General features: G+C 32.5%; 3 protein-coding genes across 5 annotated transcripts; all 3 read left to right on the forward strand.

Annotated features, from left to right (window-relative positions):
• The first annotated feature begins 1,197 nt into the window (after positions 1 to 1,197).
• On the forward strand, positions 1,198 to 6,161 carry LOC126920021 (trypsin 3A1-like). Of its 2 annotated transcripts, none has more exons than XM_050729875.1 (7): positions 1,198 to 1,824; positions 2,460 to 2,628; positions 3,423 to 3,582; positions 4,388 to 4,593; positions 5,114 to 5,316; positions 5,408 to 5,465; positions 5,614 to 6,161. In XM_050729875.1, the coding sequence occupies exons 1-7, from the start codon at positions 1,720 to 1,722 to the stop codon at positions 5,745 to 5,747; spliced, it is 1,035 nt and encodes a 344-aa protein (XP_050585832.1). In that variant the 5' UTR covers positions 1,198 to 1,719; the 3' UTR covers positions 5,748 to 6,161. The 2 variants fall into 2 exon arrangements, with proteins under 2 accessions (XP_050585832.1, XP_050585831.1); XM_050729874.1 differs by having other exon boundaries at positions 1,204 to 1,824; positions 5,111 to 5,316.
• Positions 6,162 to 9,935: 3,774 nt separating this feature from the next.
• On the forward strand, positions 9,936 to 15,608 carry LOC126920023 (trypsin-1-like). The gene is made up of 6 exons (XM_050729877.1): positions 9,936 to 10,387; positions 11,149 to 11,263; positions 12,378 to 12,540; positions 13,562 to 13,770; positions 14,528 to 14,779; positions 14,870 to 15,608. Exons 1-6 carry the CDS (start codon positions 10,262 to 10,264, stop codon positions 14,989 to 14,991), a joined length of 987 nt encoding a protein of 328 aa, XP_050585834.1. The 5' UTR covers positions 9,936 to 10,261; the 3' UTR covers positions 14,992 to 15,608.
• A 2,425-nt stretch (positions 15,609 to 18,033) lies between these two features.
• LOC126920025 (trypsin-1) lies at positions 18,034 to 22,705 on the forward strand. 2 transcript variants are annotated; one of them, XM_050729880.1, is made up of 6 exons: positions 18,034 to 18,298; positions 18,805 to 18,898; positions 19,380 to 19,542; positions 19,791 to 20,005; positions 21,728 to 21,930; positions 22,331 to 22,705. In XM_050729880.1, the coding sequence occupies exons 1-6, from the start codon at positions 18,236 to 18,238 to the stop codon at positions 22,511 to 22,513; spliced, it is 921 nt and encodes a 306-aa protein (XP_050585837.1). In that variant the 5' UTR covers positions 18,034 to 18,235; the 3' UTR covers positions 22,514 to 22,705. The 2 variants fall into 2 exon arrangements, with proteins under 2 accessions (XP_050585837.1, XP_050585838.1); XM_050729881.1 differs by having other exon boundaries at positions 18,035 to 18,298; positions 19,803 to 20,005.
• The last annotated feature ends 189 nt before the right edge of the window (positions 22,706 to 22,894 follow it).

The following is a 22,894-nucleotide window of genomic DNA, read 5'->3' on the forward strand; positions in this document are numbered from 1 at the left end:
TACATAAGATAACAAGAACGATTTTACTTAAGCAATTATGTGAATAATGTTTAGATTCCAGTCTAACACGTGTTGTATAATTAATCAAACACGACTGCAATAATTGTTTCAATGGAGTTACTACACTCTTTCCGGAACACGTGAAGAATTCCGCGTGAAGAAAGATACGATGTGTTTCCGACTAAGTCGTAACTCGTTAAACATTTGCCTTAGCCTTACGAATCTGAAGACAAGGGCAAACGACTGGTTACATTGACCCGGTTTCAGACCGCAACAGCAACCCACGTAATGTTCTCACCAAACTTCTTAGAATCTCGCCTAGTAAAATCTTTACTACTTATGCATAGGGCAAAACTGTTTCATGGGCCTACAATAATTTCTGTCACCGCCTCAAAGCTCTACGTGAACTCTGACTTTTTGTCAAAATGAATAATTTTAATGTATAATTCATACATAATTCGTTTAATAAATATAGTTTTCTAATGCAGATTCCTTTCTAGCGTTACATTTTAATTCTTACATCAACGGTTAACGTGTAACATTATTCATAAAACACCCTTCATTAAAAATGAAAATGTTGAATAATATGTAAATGTTGCGTGGACGAAAGGTTAGATAGATTAAATATCTTTTGGACATGATGGTACATTGTTTCCTTTCACAATTGTGAAGCTGCCTGGAGAAGGAACTCGTGGAATAAAATGGCGAATTGAATGTATTAAAAATTATAGTTGTAGTTACTAGATTGAATCATAAAACGTATATCAAAAATTAAAACGAAAGCTGCATAAAAGAATATATAGTGTAAGGTGAAAAATAAGTTTTTATTCATATATTTTACGACAAATCGTTCAAATCCCCCAAAGTGCATAATATCTCTAAAATTCCTATCGTGAAAAATAAATTAAACTTATAAATTATTAATTATTAAATTAGTCATTTCAACTACACCAACAGTTGTTCTACCGTTAAACACAAAATTTCAGTAATACTCAATCTCTGTCTATCGATATTACCATGAAAAACCTACATCGTGAAGATCTTCACGAACCTACGACCAACAAAAAGACCTGCTCCACTTGATAAGCGAAACCCTTCCAATTAGTGTGTCTCAACTACACACGCGTCTGATAGTGTTCGGTCGTTGGAAAACAATAGCGACGGCGAGTCGTGAAGAATTTCGTCTGACGAAAGTGACATTGATCCAGTCTACCGGATCTTCGAGAGGAAGGAAAGAAGGACGGGTACGGAAGGGTCTGAAACGTAGGAGGAGACAAAAACTGTTGCGGTGGTGGTGGTGAGGATTGACATTGGTCGTTACTCGGTCTCTCGCACACATAAATTCTACTTATTCGTTTACTCATGGGACATTGTTATTTTTGCGTGTGTATCAGTGATAAACGAGTGTGCAGGTGAGACAACGCCGCGTACACGAATACTACGGCTGATTTAAACGCTGTCACATGCAACATCTGCCAATGCAAACGCACCACTCAAGGTTGACGATCCCCACCGACCAGCGTAGGTCGGTTTCTTCAATAGTTATAATTTACTATAAAACGGCAAAACGGCCACGGTACCTTTAGACTTTTCACGCCTGGCATAGGCACGTGCACGAGCAGTAAGTACCTTACACCGATATCGTACAGCACACGAGAGATCGAAATCCCGCCTGTGTGTCCGCTCGTCGACTACCAGCAAACCGAACGCACGCTGCATATGCCATTCGGGACACGCGATATGTCGAACCACGCGACAATGCAACGAACACTCGTCGTGATCCTCCTCTGGATAAGTTGCTGCAGCCATGCGTTCCCGCGAGTGGTGAGTTATGTTCTTGTATTCTGTTTTTTTTTTCTTTTAATTAGTTATCCTTATCCGCGACGAAATGGATTATATATTAGTTGTAATTAGTTATAACAAAGTAACCTACCTGTTTATGATGAGTTTGAAATGATTTCCTATTTGGGTGCTTTGTTTTTCTCACATTAATCTTCAATCGGTGCATATTACTAATGTATTGGATCATAAGTCGATACGCTACTCTGTTGGGTCATAAGTAGGTTGAATCATAAGTAGAATGAGGACGATTATGCGTGTAGAGGAAATTTAAATGTGAAAAAATATACGCTAGGTAAATGTTTATGTAGATTCTATCTTTTTTATTATATTGATAAAAATATAAAATATGAATTTGCATAAACATTTATAGTTTAATTGTAGGTGGCCGGTTTAAATTGACCATAGATTTGAATTGGGTCATTTAAGTGGTGTTCTATGCCTTACACGATAAATACGATTGATAGCCTGTCTTAAATGAAACATCAAATTAATTAGTTTCTACTAAACACTTATAGGTCACCTATGATGTACTTACTTTAATTGAAGTTTAATAGATTGTTTCGATGTCGTGGCATGTCAATTATGAAATCCCAATATTATTTAACTTTTGTATTTAGGTAACAAGGAACAAGGAGAAGAACCTGCCAGCATCAAACGTTCAAATACACTACAACATTACGAGCGCCGAGGTCGACGATCTATCGGCAATAGACGAGGTGTCTTACATCGATTTCAATTCAACTTCTTCGATTCCATCAAAGAGGCCGAACATCTGCAACGACTGTGGTAATTAAGAACGCTGTAATAAGAGCGATAGACCGTATGAGTGCCATGGCACGATTTATCCCACATTTTTCAAAAGGAGAAAATGCCTGCGACTACTTTCAATGAGACCATTGATGGAAATAAACAAGAAATTTCCTAAAAAAGAACAATTAAAAAATGTATAAATGTTTGATGTTAGCGACTAGATAATTAAAAAAACCATCGTAATTACTTGCAATTCGCGCTAAATTGGTTCTTCAATTTTTACTTAAACACGTAGGATGATTATTATTATATAATAATTGTGTTATAACTATTATGGATTTACTTGTATCCTGAGAATTTTATAATTTACATATATCGCAGAATTAATTTTTAAATCACACGAAATACAACTCGCTATTGACATACATACATACATAATTAATTGAAACAGGATCAATATCGATTACTATGAGAATTAACCAAATGTCAATATTAAAATAGCGACAATAATAACGAATATAAATTCACATTTATTTTACATATCTTGCAACTTTCATTCGATGCATGCTGCAGAATTTATTTTTACGTTATATTACACAAGATGTTTTTCTTAAACTCTCTCAACATATTAATCCAGCCAGTATCGCTCAAAATCATTATAAAGTTACTGTAACATCTTCATAGATGTAAAACAATAATTACGATGAATGTAACAATTGCGGAATTATTATATTAGACCAAAAAAGATACAAACATTTATATTTGGAATGGCGTAAAAAAATAAGCAACCACGTTTCACCTGTGGACCGATTTCTACGTACCTGTTGCAGTTTGTGGCGTGGGTAGGAAAACAAGGATCGTCGGTGGGAATGTGACGAGCGTTTACGAATATCCATGGATTGTTAGCCTGACCAAACAAGGCACATTTTACTGTGCCGGTAGTTTAATCACGCGGAAACACGTACTCACAGCGGCTCACTGCTTATCTGGGTGAGTATCATCTCTCTCTCATGCAAAATATTTTATAATATGCCTGCATACATGTATTCGTTAATTCGCTTTAATCCCTTTAGTCAATTTATCAAATTAATTTAAAAAAAAAGAAAGAAGTTAAAGAAATTGCACGGAGTAAATCGGTTTGTTAAATTAAACAAAGCTAAACGGATTGTTAAATTTTAGCAGTACGTGCTCCTGCATACGTTTTACCCACTTTACTTTTATTTTACTTAGATGCTGAATTGAAGAACGTTGTTCACCGTGTAGTGAAAATGATGCTTGTGATAATTATCGTGAGTTTATTGGTGATATATATGGCACGGAAATGTGTGAAATTCGATAAAATTTCGTCAATTCCATTAGATCTTATATTGCATAAAGTAGATTGCTTTTCGCAAATCCATCTGTTTCTGAAAACGTATAAAAGTTTCTTTGTCAAGCTAATACGATTTGGAAATGAAATTTTAACTTTTCCTTCCTTTTCTTGTCTACCTTGTTAATACAAAATATGAGGCGAAGAAATGTTGAAAGTTCTTCGTCAGTTCTCCCTCTCTCTCTCTCTCTCTCTCTCTGCTTGCAGTAACGAAGCTTGAAATTCGTTACGATGATATTAATTTAACTTCGTTTGTTGAAATGATACTTTCATTTCAACTTTCATTGGTGCATTTAATTTTAAAAGTATATGTACTAAATGCTAACTGACAGCGATAGAATTAAAATGCTCTTCTTTTTTTCTAATGAAACGTCATTGGAAAATTTGTATTTTCAATGTTTCTGTAACTGTGTTAATAAATTCCAGATTCGACAGAAGAAGCATCAAACTCGTCCTGGTGGACAATGATCGGACAAAATTGGACCAAAATGCCATAATTCGCCGCATCAAGTCTGTTGTTATACATGAAAATTTTCATTCATACACGTACAATAACGATATTGCTATTATCGAAATGGATCGAACAGTGAACGTAAATGGTATCGTGCGAACTGCCTGTTTGCCTGAAGACAGTAAGTATACTTCTGTAGTTGGATTCAACAAATCATGCAATAGCCAGACGAACGATTTATATTGAATTGAAAAATATACTAAAATGAAATATAACATACAAATTAAAATAACATTTCTGCCAGTTAAATAACTACAAGAACGTAAAATAGGAGATAGAAAATCGAACTATTTTTTCTGAATAATTCGCATTTTAATATGAGACAAGTCAAATTCTGAGTAAATATTTCGTAAACAAATATATCACGTATCTTATAGCAAGAATATACTACGCGACAGAGATAATCATAAAATTGTATTAAGCTTAAAAAAATTTACAAGACGAAAGTTAGCTCATTATGTTAGTTTTCATTTTTAATCTCGAATATTGTCCTGTTTTAGTTTCATTTACTTTTACTTTCGCATGGTTCTGCTTAAAAATTTGTTTATTAAATTTGACGACTTCGAAAACATATTATGATTTCGTGAAAATACACCGTATCATCTACTGAATAAAGGTAAGATTCGTATATCTTCTAGAAGCTATCGACTACACTGGTGCAACTGCCACGGTGATTGGTTGGGGTCGAACGGGAGAGAGCGAACCAGTGAGCAATGAATTAAGAAGAGTCAATCTCCCAATTTTGTCGCAGGAAGAATGCGATCAAGCAGGTTACCAGAAGAATCGAATCAGTGAAAATATGTTCTGTGCAGGATATTTAACGGGTAATCGCGATGCTTGCTTTGTAAGTATCCGATTAGACAAAAATTGTACCGCATACAACAACATACGAAACAATATTTTATAATCTGAATTATCCTTCTATTATAACATAGGGTGATAGCGGTGGTCCTCTGCATGTGAAAGGAACATTTGGACATTTAGAAATAATTGGTAACATTATTATTCATCATTTATTATAATTTCAAAATTATTCGCTACTTATCACTATCTCTCTTGCTATTCGTATTTATATTAATCTATAATTTATAATACATTAATACACATTGTATCGCATATTCAAATTATTTTTGTTGCTCAGGTATCATCTCATGGGGTCGTGGATGCGCAAGACCAAACTTCCCAGGAATTTACACAAAGTTAACAAATTACCTCGGATGGCTTAAAGATCATTTAGATGACGAATGCGTATGCCCACCACCTCGTCGACATTAATTTCCTACTTTAAACATAGTTACTGATATGATAAGTATATATATATTATCTTAGGGACACACATGCCTTTCGAACATTATTAATATGACACTTTCAATCGCATTAAGACATTCAAACAGTACGGTCAGTATTAAGACGAAATAGAAGAACATTCGGTAATTAATTTTCTTCTGACAAGTTGATGAATATTTGCATATTTGTCTGTTGTTCGCGACCTGACTGCAAATAGTTATAGAATATGTACAATCGAGCCATTATAGCCTATTATTAATTTATTGCAATTGTTTGTTCAATTGCATGTAGCTGAGGTGATCTAGTCCAGTATACACATATACATGAAGAAGTTCCGATTTTCTGTGATGTCGCATTTTCTGTATGAAACAGTTGTTGAATAAAGAACATGTTTATCAATAATTGAATGTTGTTTTTGAAGCCTTCTAGTGTAAACCATAGTACGAAGAATTTAAATTATTATACATTTAATGCTTCAAACTATTATAAAATAAATAAAATTATACTGAAATTTTCTAATTTGCAGAAGAACAAAATTAAACAATTTCGTAAACATAATATTTCTCATGCTCTTATACCACTTTAATATCTTTAAGCAATAACTATAGAATGATAACATAACATTTTAACATAAATGATAACATTTACCTTTAATCGTGTTGTCATTGATGTAATCAATCCGAATCTATGGAATCGAGAAAATAATTCTTTTAGAAATTCATAAATAATTGAAACATTATGATCACGGTTAGAAATTCTTAAACTTCGCTTAATTTTCATCCGAAGTTTGATCACGGTGAACGCATCGATCGTACTTGCGGACTAATTATGAGAACAAAAGCTCCGTCAGGAACAAACCGGTAAAAACTAACGGTTGCTGAAAGAATGGCTGGAAAAAAAGGCTGGACATCGCAACGAGATGTCAGATAAACGGCAGTCCTCGATCGAGATGAACAGGCAATAACAGAAACCGGGTCAGTAGACAGTAACGTTTTGCTTTCAACGGTGAATGTGGGTTAGTGAAACCTCCAGTCGTTACCAACGACTCTTAATTCTTCCCGAAATGAAACAAGGAATCCCAACTCTTCGGGCTTATTAAATAAAAATAACTTTCAGAACATTTTGTTACATTGAACATTTCATAAGAATGGTAAAATGTTTGTAAAAAGTAAAGTTAATCTGTATTATTAGTTAATAATTACTAATTATTGTTATTTATACAGATTGTTCTTTTATATAATTTAGAGCTTCCTTATGAAGAAAGTTCCTAAAGTTTTAATTATGTATCACGATGAAGGTAGAATATTGTAAAAAGTAAAATTATTCTTGGTAATTGTTTTATATTTATTAAGGATGACAGGGAAAGTTTCTCTTTGGTTCGCGAGAAATTTTTCATTCTGTGAATTATTAAATTTTAACGCGACTCTTCTCCGGATTTTTAATAATTTATTACAGCAAGAACTATGAACTTGGTACTACGTAAAATATTTGTAATTGTTGGGTAATCCATAAAGTGAAACTCATACAATGCTTTTATTATACACAATAACCTTTAGTTTATAAGAAATTCTTTATTCTTTGAATTACTGTATTTTAATGCAATTCTTCTTTCAGAACTTTAACTGCTTATTATACGAAGGATAAAGATATAACACTGTAAAAAATACATGAATATTAACCTGATCGCTGACGAATAAAAATACCGATTTTTATTAGATAAATCACAAAGAAGAATACCTATATAATAAGGTTGGTAAGAAAATTTATGTATTTTACAATTTTTACGCCAATATACCTTCAGAATACAATTTAAGGTGCCTTAAGAAACACTATACTAATTACAGATACTTCCAATTTATAATAAAAAAGGTACTTAAAGGAAATATAATATAATTTTCAAATAAAAGTTCTACAAAATGTTCTACTAAACCGAGTCGTTGTCAACGAAATCACAAAATACCGATTGAGAAACAACCCTGGTAGAAATTCTTGGGAACAGGAACTCTTATTATATGTCGGAGAAAGCACATGACGGTCAGAGGGCAGATATAAAGTAAACGCAAAGCCCTGAGTGTTCCAGCAGCAAGGAACTTTTTTAATAACATTTTCCCATGACAAAACTCGTATTCACCGCGTGATTTCATTTGTCAAGGATAGAAACACATTTACGTCGCCATCCGTCCAGTCAGCCGCTAGAAGAGAAATTTTTTGAAAGGGCACCGGAAACGTGTCTCTTTTATATTTCACCGAATGGTCAAATCGAATCGTACAAGCAGAAGTAACGCGGCCGATTTCCACGGTGCGATTATCTCAAAAGAATATCTGCAGATGGTTGCTTTTAATGTACCGTTGATGGAAGAGTTGTAAAATAATAAAATCGGGTGGATATTAAGATTCCTGTATTTTAAGAGGCAAAACAATAATTTCGAATATATATCGGGAAATAAAGTTCGAGATTTAGGTCAAGATCATACTTCAGAATTGTTTCTTTCTGCGTAATAAATTATATTAGTATACATTATTACGTATTATTAAATTATATGAAAATATAAAAATTTGTGTATAATATATGCATAATCGGGAAAACATATTCTTCGATAAGAAACTTATAATTTACTATTTTTCACGTACATATATTCAAATGAAATTAAACATATCGATTCACGAATGAGTTTTGCGATAGCGGTTCATGGAAGATTGGAGTTAGGAAAAATCAAAATGCTTATATAAGATGTATACGACTGTAACTATAGCTAGATTGCTCAGTTCATATCAGGAATTAATTTACGACCTCATTATATCTCTCTTAAGTATACCTATCACGATCGTCGTTCTTCATCACGAACGTCTTATTCACGTAAATATAAAAAATCACTAACTTTATTAGAGTATTTGGAAAATTCGTAGCAGAATTTATAAAAACTGTCAAGCCAATATATCGTTATAGAATTAATTTTTTATAGAATAATATAAGGTCTGTTTTTTTTTTTTTTTTTTTTTTATGACTTTAGTCACACTTTTCCAACAAACTATATTTATGTTCTTCAGCAATTTTTCGTCACTAGAAAAATAGCGTGGAAACAAAAATAAATGATCGTGATACTGTGGTACATTCCATGAAGTGAGTGGGATAAAACATTCTGGCCAATGTTCAACGTTTTCTCGTTGAAAAACGAAATCTTATTAATTAATCGATTCCGATTTCTCTTTCCAAGAGTAGCATAGGCTTCAACTTAATGTTTTAGTATTTAATAGAAATTTTTGACAAATCATTCTCCTTCAATATCGTATACGATATACAATATATTTACTGTCGAAAATGTTACGAAATTTTTCAACAATTCAATACATCGGTGTCAAAGTATTGTTGATAGTTAGATACTTGCATATCTTTCATTCGCAGAATTTATTTCTAGAATTTTTAAAATTCTAACTTCGAGATATCGCTGAAAATGTTTCAAGTCTCGAATTTCTAACATTTACAACTGAAATAATTTACAACTGAAACAATTCCATGGTCTGTCGAAAGTAATTGCCATTGGAATATCAAACAGTTCCAAATTCTCGATTTCTATTTTAAAAAAGTTCCTCTGTGTATTAAATCGAACGATCGATACAATTTTAATGTTACATATTATTCTACGTTCTCGCATTTTTTAAAATTTCCATAAATATATGAACATTCACAACCTATACATGGAAAATTCGAAGGTGCAAGAACGCGCACAATTCTCACGTAATATGCAAAAATATAAAAATATAAATTATCAAGAGTAAATTTCTCGTTACAAGATTAGCAGCTAAAACAACCTGTCCACATCTCACATTTGTGAAAATATGAATTAAAATAACTACCTACAGCCTCGTAATTAGGTACATTTTGAAATAAATTTCTATTTAGATTGCAAACATAAAGATCAGCAGTTTGATAATCACACGTTAATTAAAGTTAACCTAGATATTTTCTAAGTCTAAATCTTAATTAACTATCAATATTTTTAATGAATCAAATGCAAATGTTATACAGCATCGAATAGTCGGAAGACACGGTGCCATATAACGAATCTGGGCAGTCGCGTGACACGAATTCACGTCCATCTTGCCAATTTCGAAACGAGAGGATCATGTGCGATCGGCATCGCATACTGAATGGGAAGAGCAACAGGACATAGTGAAAGAACTTTCTTCGAGAGTGAGTCGAACACTCGGTGTTGGTCTTGGTCTCGGCCAGTCCGACGTCTTCGTGGAAGCGCGGTGAAAGCGTCTGCACCACGTCCGCCCGATCTCCAGCAGCCTCTCGATTAAATCTAGGGGCAAATGTGAAGAAGACGAAGAAGAAGAAGGAGGAGAAAGAAATCGAAGGAACAGTGGAAGGTGTGCCGGTACGCGATAGAATGCACTATCATGGAAAATTCAGTGAATACATGGAGTGTCTAGGAAGGTTCGTCGACGAATGGGAAGACCTTCTACCGTGACATTTCTCCACAGTCTCTAACCGGAAAATGTTTCGACAAAGCATATCGCGCGAAATATGGACTTTCGGATTAATCTTGTTACTTTTCGCTCATGTGATATGTTTGAATGTGAAGTTCCTGCAAAATAATTCACTGACCACGTCGAATTTTAGTGTAAGTAATACATTTGATAGTGAAACTGAAGATTACGAGTGACGTTTAATTGGTGTTGCGAGTTACTAGAGTTTTAGACCTGTTGGTGGAGTTATCGTAAATTTTATTTGAATTCGGAAGAACTTGTATAACATGCCTATGAAAATGAAGAGAAATATTTTAAATATCTCGGTACATATCATTTACATACAGATCGAAGAACGTAATGGACGAATTATATATTCATAAAATTCATCTCCTTTGCATTTATTGTTGGAGTTATTAGAAATTTTCCTGTACTTTGGAAGACTTTGTGTAAGACGCTCATGAATAATTTCGAATATTTTAGTAGAACGAGGAATGTAATTGAGGAATTATAGATTTATGAAATTCCCGTCTCTTTTACACTTATTATTCGATTCATCGTAAATTTTACTTCGCGTCGCAAGACTTTGTCTGATGCATTCATGAACAGTTTCAAATATTTCATTACTGATCCAAGAATATAAGTGAGAAATTGTTACATATATGTCCACGAAATTGAGGATAATTTTCAATCGCGTTTTTATACTCGTGATACTTTTACTAGAATCAATTTTCTGAATATTATATTTATGAGTAATATACAAGATTTCTAGTTTGTTCGTGTAGAATCGATTTTAACGACGCAGGCCTTGACCCATAATTCGGATCATGGTCACTTTCCCCGATCGTTCTTCTTGCTTATTCGAAATGGAGAGTGAACGTACAGCCGAAGAGTGACCGATGCATTTTTTTTGCAGACAACGAATTCGACTCGCAATCGAAAGGGCAAGTTCTTGTTTGATGAATTATTCGGCCTTGACATAAGTAGCAGCTTGGATGACGATGATGCTGTGTCAAGGAATTGTACATGCGGTAAGGTTGTACTGTATGCTAGGTACGACACTTTCTCCTTCTTCCTTTTTCTGTATTTTATTTTCTACTTGAAACTACGCATTTTTAGAAATTGTTCGTGATTTTGCAGAAAAGATTATTAATGATGAAAATATTCTCGACAACGTTCTTTGAATTATAGCTGTACATAAATCAAGAAACGGTAGAAGCACAGTAGAAAGTTGTAAAATAAATTATGTTAAATATATCAGTTTGATATTATCATTTTTAAAATACACGATAACGCTACGAAATAAAATTTCTTAGACCTGTTTATTTTACGATAATAAGAATTTTGTTAAAAATATAAATTATTCTCACAAATATTAGATTTATTGATATTCTATACATTAGAAATGTATGGATTTTATACGGATAAAAGATGTAGAGAGAGAGAGAGAGAGAGCAGTTAATTTAAGTTCAATATTTTAGTAATTAGAAATAACAAAATTAACAGAAAATACTAATAATAGGAATTAATAAATAAAATAGTAACTTTAACAATATGAAATTAAGATGAATAATGGAAGGAAGGGATCAAGTCCGGAACAAATAGATACAGAAAGAGGATTTAATGAACAAGTAAAATATATCTAACTTAGACAAAACTGTATACCTTGTTTCTTATTAAAATCTTCATTATAATAGAAAGAGAATAATAATATCAAAAATCTAAATTACGTGACTAAAATCTCAAATCAATTCGCTTGAAGATAAAACATATCTAGAAACTAGTTTCACTTCCGTGGATCTTGACAAGCAAACAAAAAAAAGGTGGGGAGGGGAAAGAAAGAAATCTACGAACTAGTTTTCATAGCGTTCTATCTGTCTTGCCTCTTCCTCATCGGCAAGGAACGAAAGTGCGATCGAAAAATCACTTTCCCCCACGCGACTTTGCAAACTTATTACATCACGTGACGGAATTTACACTTGACCATGTCCAGTGTAATAATGTCAGTCGGTACCTACATATGATTGCGTGCTAGGCTACCGATGTAACAGTTTACGGTAGAAAGCGTTCCTCACTATTTCCGGCTCCTGCAGCGGTTGACGGTGACACGTAACAAGCAATAACGAACGATGAATTGCTTTTCAGAATGCGGTATATCCAATCAGGAGGACCGAATCGTCGGTGGGCAACCAACAACCCCAAACAAATATCCGTGGGTGGCGAGACTTGTGTACGAGGGTCGCTTTCATTGCGGAGCCAGCCTCGTTAACAATGATTACGTTCTTACCGCTGCTCACTGTGTACGTAGGTAAGTTTCTTGGACTCCATAAAATTTTGTTATGTTTTTATTTTCCTCTCTTTGAAACTTTATTATTACAGTTTTAAAATGTTTGAACATTTATCGTATAAAAGTTTTCACGTATACTGTGTATTTTATTTTAGTAATTAAAAGCATTAAAACGAGTGCCAATGGTTAATACGAATTGGATATATTTTATTGGATGCTTTTATTTTATAATTATCTCATTATAAATCTTTTGTTTCGTTTGTCTGTTATTCAATCGTGTCTTATGACGCAATCAGTATTTCATACTGCTAATGAAATTTCAAAATGTTTCTATGTTATAATACACATAGTACGTTCATAAAAGGTTTCTATAACTGCTACGCAATTGTGCAGATACCTTTATTGAGCTTTTCCAACTTCCCACGTACGGAATGTTGTTGCAAGAGAGATGTTAAAAATTATTGTCAGCTTTTTCCTTTCTACGAAACTTTTATTATTACGTAGGGTAGTTTGCTAAAAATGGAATGGAATATTGTTCGAACGATAGCGTTTTAAAGTTTCTATAATTTTTCTTGTGTAAGTCTTTATGTAGGATAAAGTAAAGTATGAACGTTATTGAAATAAAAACATGCTGAATGAGCAGTCCTTTTCTTTTTCTGAACTTTGTTATTTTGTAGGTTGAGTTATTTGAAATGAGGTCGTTAAATGTCCAGAAGTTTTAGTATTTTAACTTACTTCACTTTTATTCTTGACTCCTAGTTATTTGAAATTATATTTAGTACTATAACAAATTATAATTTTTTTTTTTAAGAATAAAATCTATCTAAAAACTAAATTTACTATATATTTAATGAAGAACGAAAATCATAGAAAATAAATTAGTCATCAATAATAGATTAAAAAGAGATTAATCTGTTCTCTGGTTTTCAATGTTCCATCAACAAATTTCCGATATTTTGGTCTCCGCTTAATAAAAAAGCATCGAGGAATATATAAAATTTTTTTTCACGCCGTAACATATGAAATGTCACTTGTCTTTCAGATTAAAACGGTCGAAGATCCGCGTGATACTTGGTGATTACGACCAACATGTAAATACCGACGGAAAAGCCATAATGAGAGCAGTGAGCGCTATAATTCGTCACAGGAACTTCGACATGAATTCGTACAATCACGACGTCGCCTTATTGAAACTTCGCAAATCTGTGAAATTTTCTAAAACTGTCAAACCCGTATGTTTACCTCAAAAAGGTAATAAAAAGAAAAGGTAAAAAGAGATGAGCAATTGTACGTCTGTTAATGTTTGGGAATATTTAACTCTCTTTAGTAAAATTATTACTGATATTAGAGAGTATTTTGAACGAAAATTACGATGTGTCCAGAAAATATTGCACAAAAAACTGGTTTTCCTCTCGGTACCATTTTCTAAATAGAATATAAAATTAAAAATAAAATATTTGGAACATATAATTTTTTTATATTTTTTCCATTAAATATTCTACGTTTCCAGATCGAAATTTTAACAACGTTTTGAGCGATGTTCCAAAAATACATACAAGTGCATTCACCTTTTGTTACAATGGGCCATGTTAACATAAGAGATTAGCACTTTTGCAACCGGTGATATTTGCTCCGCGTTTTCGTCAAGCGTATAGTCGTTGTTAAATTTTTCTAGAAGCCAAACCCGAAAATTCAACTGATACAACAACGCGTTTCTTAATATAAAAAAGACTATAAAATAACAATAAATATGTAACTTTGTTAAATTAAATTTTCGTTCTTTTTCTAAAATACCCAAATTTGGGAAGTGAATTGATTTAATAATTGGAATAAGAACTTGGAAACTAACTTAGTTTATTTGATGATTAAATTTAGCATTTGATAGCTAAAAATAAAAAATTACAAAAAGAAATTTACAAAATAATTGCAATAAAATAACTTAATTAATATTAAGGATTGCCTAGACCTTTCTCTTATAAAACACAAAAATTCATTGAAATAATTTCAGGTAGCGATCCGGCTGGTAAAGAAGGCACCGTGGTAGGCTGGGGGCGGACATCTGAAGGAGGTGCGCTTGCTGGACAAGTCCATGAAGTACAAGTGCCGATATTAAGTTTAATACAATGCCGTAAAATGAAATATCGCGCTAATCGAATCACGGAAAACATGATCTGTGCTGGTCGAGGCAGTCAAGATTCTTGTCAAGGAGATAGTGGCGGACCTTTACTTGTACACGAAGGCGACAGGCTTGAAATAGTTGGTAAGAAATTACTATAGCTTCCTGTTTATCTTTTAACGTGCTCACTTTCGAATTATCAAGATGTATCTTTCAATATACTTTTCGATACAGGAATAGTGTCCTGGGGTGTTGGTTGCGGAAGACCAGGATATCCTGGAGTATACACCAGGGTAACTAGGTACCTGAATTGGATCAATACGAATATGAAAGAAGGATGTATATGTACAAATTAAAAATGATCGAACGACCATCAACAACCATAATTGTACAAAGAATTTGTGAGACTATCTTCATAGGAAGCAATAATATTTTATATTTCTATGTAATTATTTATTAATTTTCAAGCGTGACTGTTGAGAATCGTTATATTTTTTTACTAGTATGAATTTACTAATTGATTAGGTATAAAATAGAAGATTACTTTAAAATGTATGTAGTTATAAGCCTGCCACGTCTTTTGAATCATCTTCGATGCAATCGTGAGTCTTATCTTTAAAAAATATATTCTATTATCAAAAAATCGTTGCTCATATTCTAGTGACTTAATGATTCAGTTAATTGTCATTATCACATAAAGTTATTTTATACGTGAACGATAAATGTTACTACTTTTTTATACTTTTTTATCTTGTACGTAATGTATTAATGAACTGTGACATTAGAATAATCATTTAATAGTAACAAAGAAGAGATATTTTAATGTATCGCGCTATATAAAAGTATTCATTTAAGGAAATCCAATCGATGTTAAAAAAATGTAGAAAATAAGAAAACAACAATGAACTTCGCTTAGTAAGTTGTTATACGTTTTAATTAAATTAGTAATCTGTAATGTTTTTTGTTTAATTCTATAATAAATATCTATGTTTTTCGTTTTCATTTGTTTTCAATAAAACGTAATTGCTCCCTGAAATTTCTTATTTTATATATATATATATTTTCAAAATGTAATATGTATGAATATTGTATAATTCGAAGTATGCTGGTGTCACACCTTTTGTTGCGTGAATGGCGGCTGAACGTTGCTAGAATAATTATCAGTAACGGTTTTCTGTCGAACCACGATTAAATTAATGAAGCTAACATTCTACTGAAATCAGGACGACAGCGTGTGCATTGATGCACCATGTATGTATCTTTCAATTCAGTACTCAATGATATAACGTTTGCCATGTAAATGTATATATATATCTATATCGAAGGTAACACAATAGCTTAACATTGATATTGGAACTGTTTGCGAGAGATAAATTTCACTTACAAAGTCACACGTAACGCGTAAAATGTATACTAATGCAATTAATTTTGAGATGTAATTTAAATGAGTTTCAACAGTGCAAATATTGTAATTGAAAATTCAAATGATATTCAATCTTTTTTCTTATATTTCTTTTAATTTCAATTTTTCTCTCAAGTATTAGTATTTTCAGGTAATAATATCAATTGATATTAGTAATAACTCATTAATTCTAATTAAAATTCTAATTATTTCTAGTTTCGAAATTATTATTTTAGGATAGTAGCAATCTAAGTAAAGAAGTTTGTATTAAGTGGAATTCCTAAAAAAAAAAAAAAAAATCCTTGAAAGTCCTTGAAATTTATATCCGCGACCATCTCTTTTTGCATAAAAATTACTCTTTAGGTAAGAGAATTTTTACTCAGGAATTTAATTATTTTAATGCAATTTCAAAGTTTCAATTTCAATAAATGTTGTGATTTCTTAAAATTATTTTAATTTAATTAAAATTATACAAATGTGCAAAGCAAATATTCTTCTAAAACGCCAATAAAAACTAAGAATCTCTTATTTTCTTCGGTATAAAAATTACATCTTCTCAATCATGATACACATACAATAAATGTTACACATTTTGTTCATACAAAATAAGAATTCCGATTCATAATTTATTATTAATGTATTTAAAAGATCTTTCCTCGTCCCCTCATAAATATGACGTTATTCAACAACTATTCTTGTAATGTCGTTGAGGAAAACAGAATCGTTAAAAGTGAATTCTCGTCGATGATACCGTAAAATCGAAGAGCTCTTGCTTCTGCCACACATTCGAGATCGCAGATAAATGCCAAACGATATTAAATATATCGTAACTTGGTCGAAAGTGGAAAAACCAGACTTTAATCGGCATATCGAATAGTCTCATGTCTATCTTGAACCAATGGCACATTATTAATACAAAACGCTTGCGGTTCAACGGTACCGGTTGACGCGCCAGTATGTATAATAAAAGTTTTGCATATAATAAGATACAGATAGGTATTCATAAACGTCTTCTCCCTTTAAATCTGCATAATACATTCGAGGCATTAATTTTTGGGCGCGTCTCGATTACTTACACGACAGGAATAAGTGAAAGAAAAACATTTTCTTTCTTGAATGTTGCAATGTCATGTTTGAACGAATAAAGTATTCCGTGGAATTAAATAGTACGTTGTTGTTTTGAAGACCAAATAACATAATCAACAGAATTTTTAAATTACTCTACTATTAGATTTATCTTAAGCTTTATTTATTAAAAAGACGTTTACAGTATTAAAATATCGTATATGATTTCTATGACATTCTATGTACTTTCTGCCAACATCGTCAGGATTAAATCATAAAATTTTTTAAAAATGTACTTTTTATTCGTTCTAAGAGATACATTCAAATACGACAAATAAAATATAATTTTATTCTTATTAATCATTGTCTATTTAAAATTCAAATAAATTCTAATTTAATCACACTTATATAACATACTGGATTAATTAATTCAATAAATGTAATAGTGACTTAGCAATCAATATATATGTACATATATTTACATCTAACAACAAGTATAGGTAATAAACACATTTACAAGGAATAATAGACACTTTTACACTTATTTAATGTCTTTACCGAAAACATAAAAATGACTGACTGATAAACACACTGTCTGATCAGTATAGTAATTATAACATATACATCAATTTCTGTAAATGATACACACAAGAGACGAGCATTAAAATTAAATTACTCCTAATATTCGTCCGTAACATCTATAATCATAGCAAAAAATATTATCTTATATTTAGAATCTGTGGTTAAGTCAATACCCATGGAAAGAGAAAAAATAAGATTGCAGCTATCGATGGCAACCATTGAAAAGTTAGCGTGACCCTGATGACGGTCAATAACAGTCATCCGTAATTCGACCCTGAACGTGAACCCGAACTGGTCAGGTACTGTCCAGTCGCCGACCAGTCGGTCGTGCCCTCCTTCTCTTCTGGAATAGCAATTACCTCTTCGACCTGAGTCGTCCTCAGTCGCCGTGGGACACTGGCGATAGTAACTCCCAGCTAGGGACATGTCCGTAACTCGTTCCTGACAGCGCCCGCGCGGAGGATCCTTCATCAATAAAGAATCCTTCCTGTGGAACGTGACGCGTGAAACTTCACACGGATAATAACACGGACTAAATTTGATCACGGAAAATGAAGTTTTCCCAGTGCGTTGTATTATTGGTCGCTCTGTATCTGGCTTCAAAAACTTGTCAAGTAAGATCTTCTTCCTGATAGAATTTCCTTGAACTGTGATATTAGTAATATATCATTAATATTAATAGAAGTGATAATTTTCGAAATATGGAATACTATAAAATAGTAAAAATTTGTTAATACTTTTTCACTGATTGATTTTACTTGTGAATTCGCTTGAAATTAGACAATTATAGAATATTATAAAATAATGAAATTGTTTTAATAATTTGTATGATTCATGATAACCGTGTAGATTTAGTGGTCTGGTAGGTTTGTGTTAATTCATTTAGGTTTAGGTGCAACGTAAGTGGGCGACGATCTCCTATGGTTTACGATTATTGAAACTTAAATACCTAATAATAAGCAGATTACATAGTTGAACGATTTCGTACAAAAATGTTACACGATAATATGAATAATATGATACGTATAATATGAATCAAATTTTATTTTTAAAAAAGAAATGTTAATTCTGTTAGATGATAATAAACTGATGTTGAGTTAGAGTTACATAAAACTTTTAGGCAAGTACTTTCGGTGAGAGGGTGAAAAACTTTTTTGGTATTTTTGGTAACAAACCACCGTACGCCATGGAAGCACCTGCACCTTGTTACTGTAGTAAGTACAGCTTCTATCTTCGCTAACAATATAAAAAGTAATGAGTTACAAATGACGATATAAAATTCGGTTACACAATATTGAGAATATTCGAAATATTTACTTAATTATATTATTCAATACATTCAATGTATATAATAAATACAATATCATCTAGTACAAAATAAAATTATTATTGCTAACTGAGAAACTAAAATTCTATTACTTAAATGTTACTTATTGGTACTGTTTATATAATGAATACATAACCACACTCACTAAAACAAAAAGCGGTCACACAAAAGGCACTAAATTTCTATTCAACGCTATTACTTAATCCCAACGTCGTTATATTACATCAAATTCTAAATTCCATCTTACCATTAAATTCCAATCGATATTATCAACTTATTATCTTATCTTTCGTTACCGTTATGAACTGCGTTTTCCATTTAAGAAAACCAGGTTGTTAACACCTTTACCTGTTCAAACTATGTATTAGGTTGCGGTCTGCGGAACGAAGAAAGCCGAATAGTCGGTGGTCAAACTACTCGCATGAACGAATTCCCATGGATGGCCAGGCTTTCGTATTTGAACAAATTCTACTGTGGTGGAACGTTGATTAATGATCGCTACGTCCTGACCGCGGCTCACTGTGTCAAAGGGTAAGCATTCGCTGAAAAATAAGCAATAACCCTCTATAATACCCACGTGACTTGCACGTTACGTTCTCATATATCTATATTTCCAAATTTTCGAAAATAAAACAAAATTCTAGTTGCTACAGGATTTCTATAGCTTCAGGTGTTAAAATCTCCAGAAAAATAATTGATAGAACAAAACATTTCGAATCTGTCATTTAAATTACCAGCGATGATTCAGTTCTCCAGAGAAGCATGATCAGCTTTGCTAGTCCCATTTTCAGGTTCATGTGGTTCATGATCAAGGTCACGTTCGGTGAACACGACAGGTGTACCGAGAGAGGAGCTGAGACCAGATACGTGGTCAGAGTGTTAACCGGTGATTTCAGTTTCCTCAATTTCGACAATGACATCGCGCTTTTACGGCTGAACGAAAGAGTGCCTCTCAGCGACACTATAAGGCCCATATGTTTGCCAACAGAAAAAGGTGCGACTTTTACTTTTCTTATTACATTAAACGCAAATATTGCTAACATTTGTACTTCCTTTTGCTAATTAAATTTGTATGTTAAAATGTTATATATATATAATTGCTAATGTTATTAGTATATTATTATTTTTATTATTGACATCAAAATACTATATTTATATTAATATTGCTAATAATAAACAATAAGGTATAGATTACTAGTGTACCAATAACTAGTGCATAATCTTTTGAGAAAACAAAATAATTATTTTTCTTCAAAAAAAAAAAATCGTAGTTTTTCAAGAAATTTCTACGATTCATAATATCGCATTCATCGTGCGATAAACACATGTAAAATGCGCTGTGATAAATTATAACTGGTATTAATCAGTGATGATAAAATTTTCAAACTTGTTTTATAACAAAAGTCTATAGTCTACAACTTGTAATTTGTCAATTAATTAGTAAATTAGTAATTATTGTGTAAGATAGCATTATTAATATAAACTTTTGAGAACGTTCGTCATTTGAATTCCGTAATTCTTAAAAACTTTTTTCAGTTTCGAAACACATTTATCGCATTTATTTTAACTAGAAACTTAACAAGATTTTGGACGATCAGAATTAGCATACGAATGACAAAAAATTGACCTACTTCTATGTTAAAAATTTTAACGCAAATTCTTCTTGTATCGATCTTCATCTGTTTAGTCGAAAGCGTGTCATTTCTCCTATCGATCAATATGTTTTTGTTTAATTCTATCAAAAAAAAAGTGTGAACGAATTCCTATCGTTAAACTCTACCAAGTACTTACAGAGATAATAAATTCACACGTCAACCACAGACATCTCGGCTTTAGCAATGCGGTGCTTAATAAAGCCAGCATAACTCAAATCTATGAGATATTGCTACATTAATCTTCTAACTACAAACTTAAGCTTTCATAACAGAAAAATACACGGCCTCACAAATGATTTAATGCATCCTCTGAAATTATCTTATAACCATATTTTCCTTCTCCACGGTCATCAAAACAAAAACAATTAACGATTAAAAATATCCAACACATACCATCATATGGTCTTCACTTCAAATAAATTCAATGTTATTACTGACTAGTACCCATATAAGAATACGAGTAACAGAAGGTCATCTTATCTTAAAAACATCTAAAACAGAAATATGTAGATGGAAAGTGTACTTTCCCCGCTGTAAAATTGTGGAAACGACTAAAGTACTCCTACAAAACGCATACATCCTGAATGCATCTACGTCAATGACTGTCGATAATATTTTAATTCAAAATCTAGTATGGCAACTTCAAAGAAAAAAATAAAATAATTACATCGATCGAACACATATCGTTGCATGTTTCATTCGATAATCGCATTATTTACTGGCTGATTCATGAAGGGGCTGAATTACAGGCAGAAATTAGTCAACATACGGGTAGCTTTCGCGAATGCAACCGCGTGATAACGGGCCATTTCGAATCATAACTCAATGAAAAAACGCGGTGGCAATCGTTATTCGAAATTGCATAATTCGTGTCAAGCGACTAGGTGAAAAGTGCAAGTGGATCAAATCGAATGGCTCAAATACGAAACGTTCTAGCCAGCTATGACACAGGTATAGGTCGTTCGCGTGTTTGTTCGCATTGCATCGTAATCTGGCTCTTACTCTTTCTGTTTGATAATTGTTTCCATCGTTGCATATACGGGCCACGTTAATGTTTCCAGATAAGCAATACGTTGGAACGAAAGCAATCGCGTCCGGCTGGGGTACCTTGTACGAGGATGGGAAGCCATCTTGCCTGCTGCAGGAAGTCGAGGTACCGGTTATGAGCCTTCAGGATTGCCGTAACACAAGCTACAGTCCACGTATGATCTCTGATAACATGATGTGCGCTGGATATCCCGATGGGAAAAAGGATTCTTGTCAGGTGAGATCTGAATTTCTTATCAATATTCAAACATTGCTCATTCTGTACGGAAGTATCTTGACATATACGCGCAGTGGATAAAACTTTAGCAGAAAATTACTTAGATACAAAAAAAATTCTTTTACGGGGTTATAATTATCTCCATTTATCTTCATTTATCCCACCGCAGTAGATTATGATACATTTGAGTTAAAATTGATCACGTACAATATCAATTAAGGATTATAAATAATTAAATATTACGAATTCTGTCGGACGATTTGTACTATGAACACCTTAGACCTATAATCATAGATTTTAAATCGATAGTACAACTATGCAGAAAATAATCGTTAAATTATTTCTTCTCAATTCTTCAAAGAAATTATAGATGAAATTATACATTTTTCCTTTCTTCAAGGGTGATAGCGGAGGACCACTGATAGCCGAACGCGAAGACAAGAAATACGAACTCATAGGTATAGTATCCTGGGGAAACGGATGTGCTCGACCAGGATACCCTGGCGTTTACACAAGAGTCACACGATACATAAACTGGATAGTTTACCACTCGCGAGAGGGATGTTTCTGTGAACAAAATTAAGATCTATTGTTATATGTAACAACGTGGAAAACAATAGATTTTTCTGTATTATATTAATTATTATTATGAAGCAACAATGAATTGGGATAATTTTTTTTGGATATTGCTACTTGTATTAATATTCATGTAGAGAGTAATTTCTACACAAGCAAATGTTTATTCTGCTTTTTGATAAATCTTTTTCTAAGAGAATATGCTCAAATGTAAGTAATGTACGAATTACTTCCCTAGGAATTACTTAAAAAGTATTCATAAAATACTCAAACATTCCCCGTACATGATCTTTCATCTAAAAAAGAGGACTAATTACAACTATTACGAATTAAAAGATCACTTGAGTGTTACACGATCTGCTCAAATATAAAGAAAAATTATAATCAT

The sequence above is a fragment of the Bombus affinis genome, chromosome 9, assembly GCF_024516045.1.
Source record: "Bombus affinis isolate iyBomAffi1 chromosome 9, iyBomAffi1.2, whole genome shotgun sequence".
Lineage (NCBI taxonomy): Eukaryota > Metazoa > Arthropoda > Insecta > Hymenoptera > Apidae > Bombus > Bombus affinis.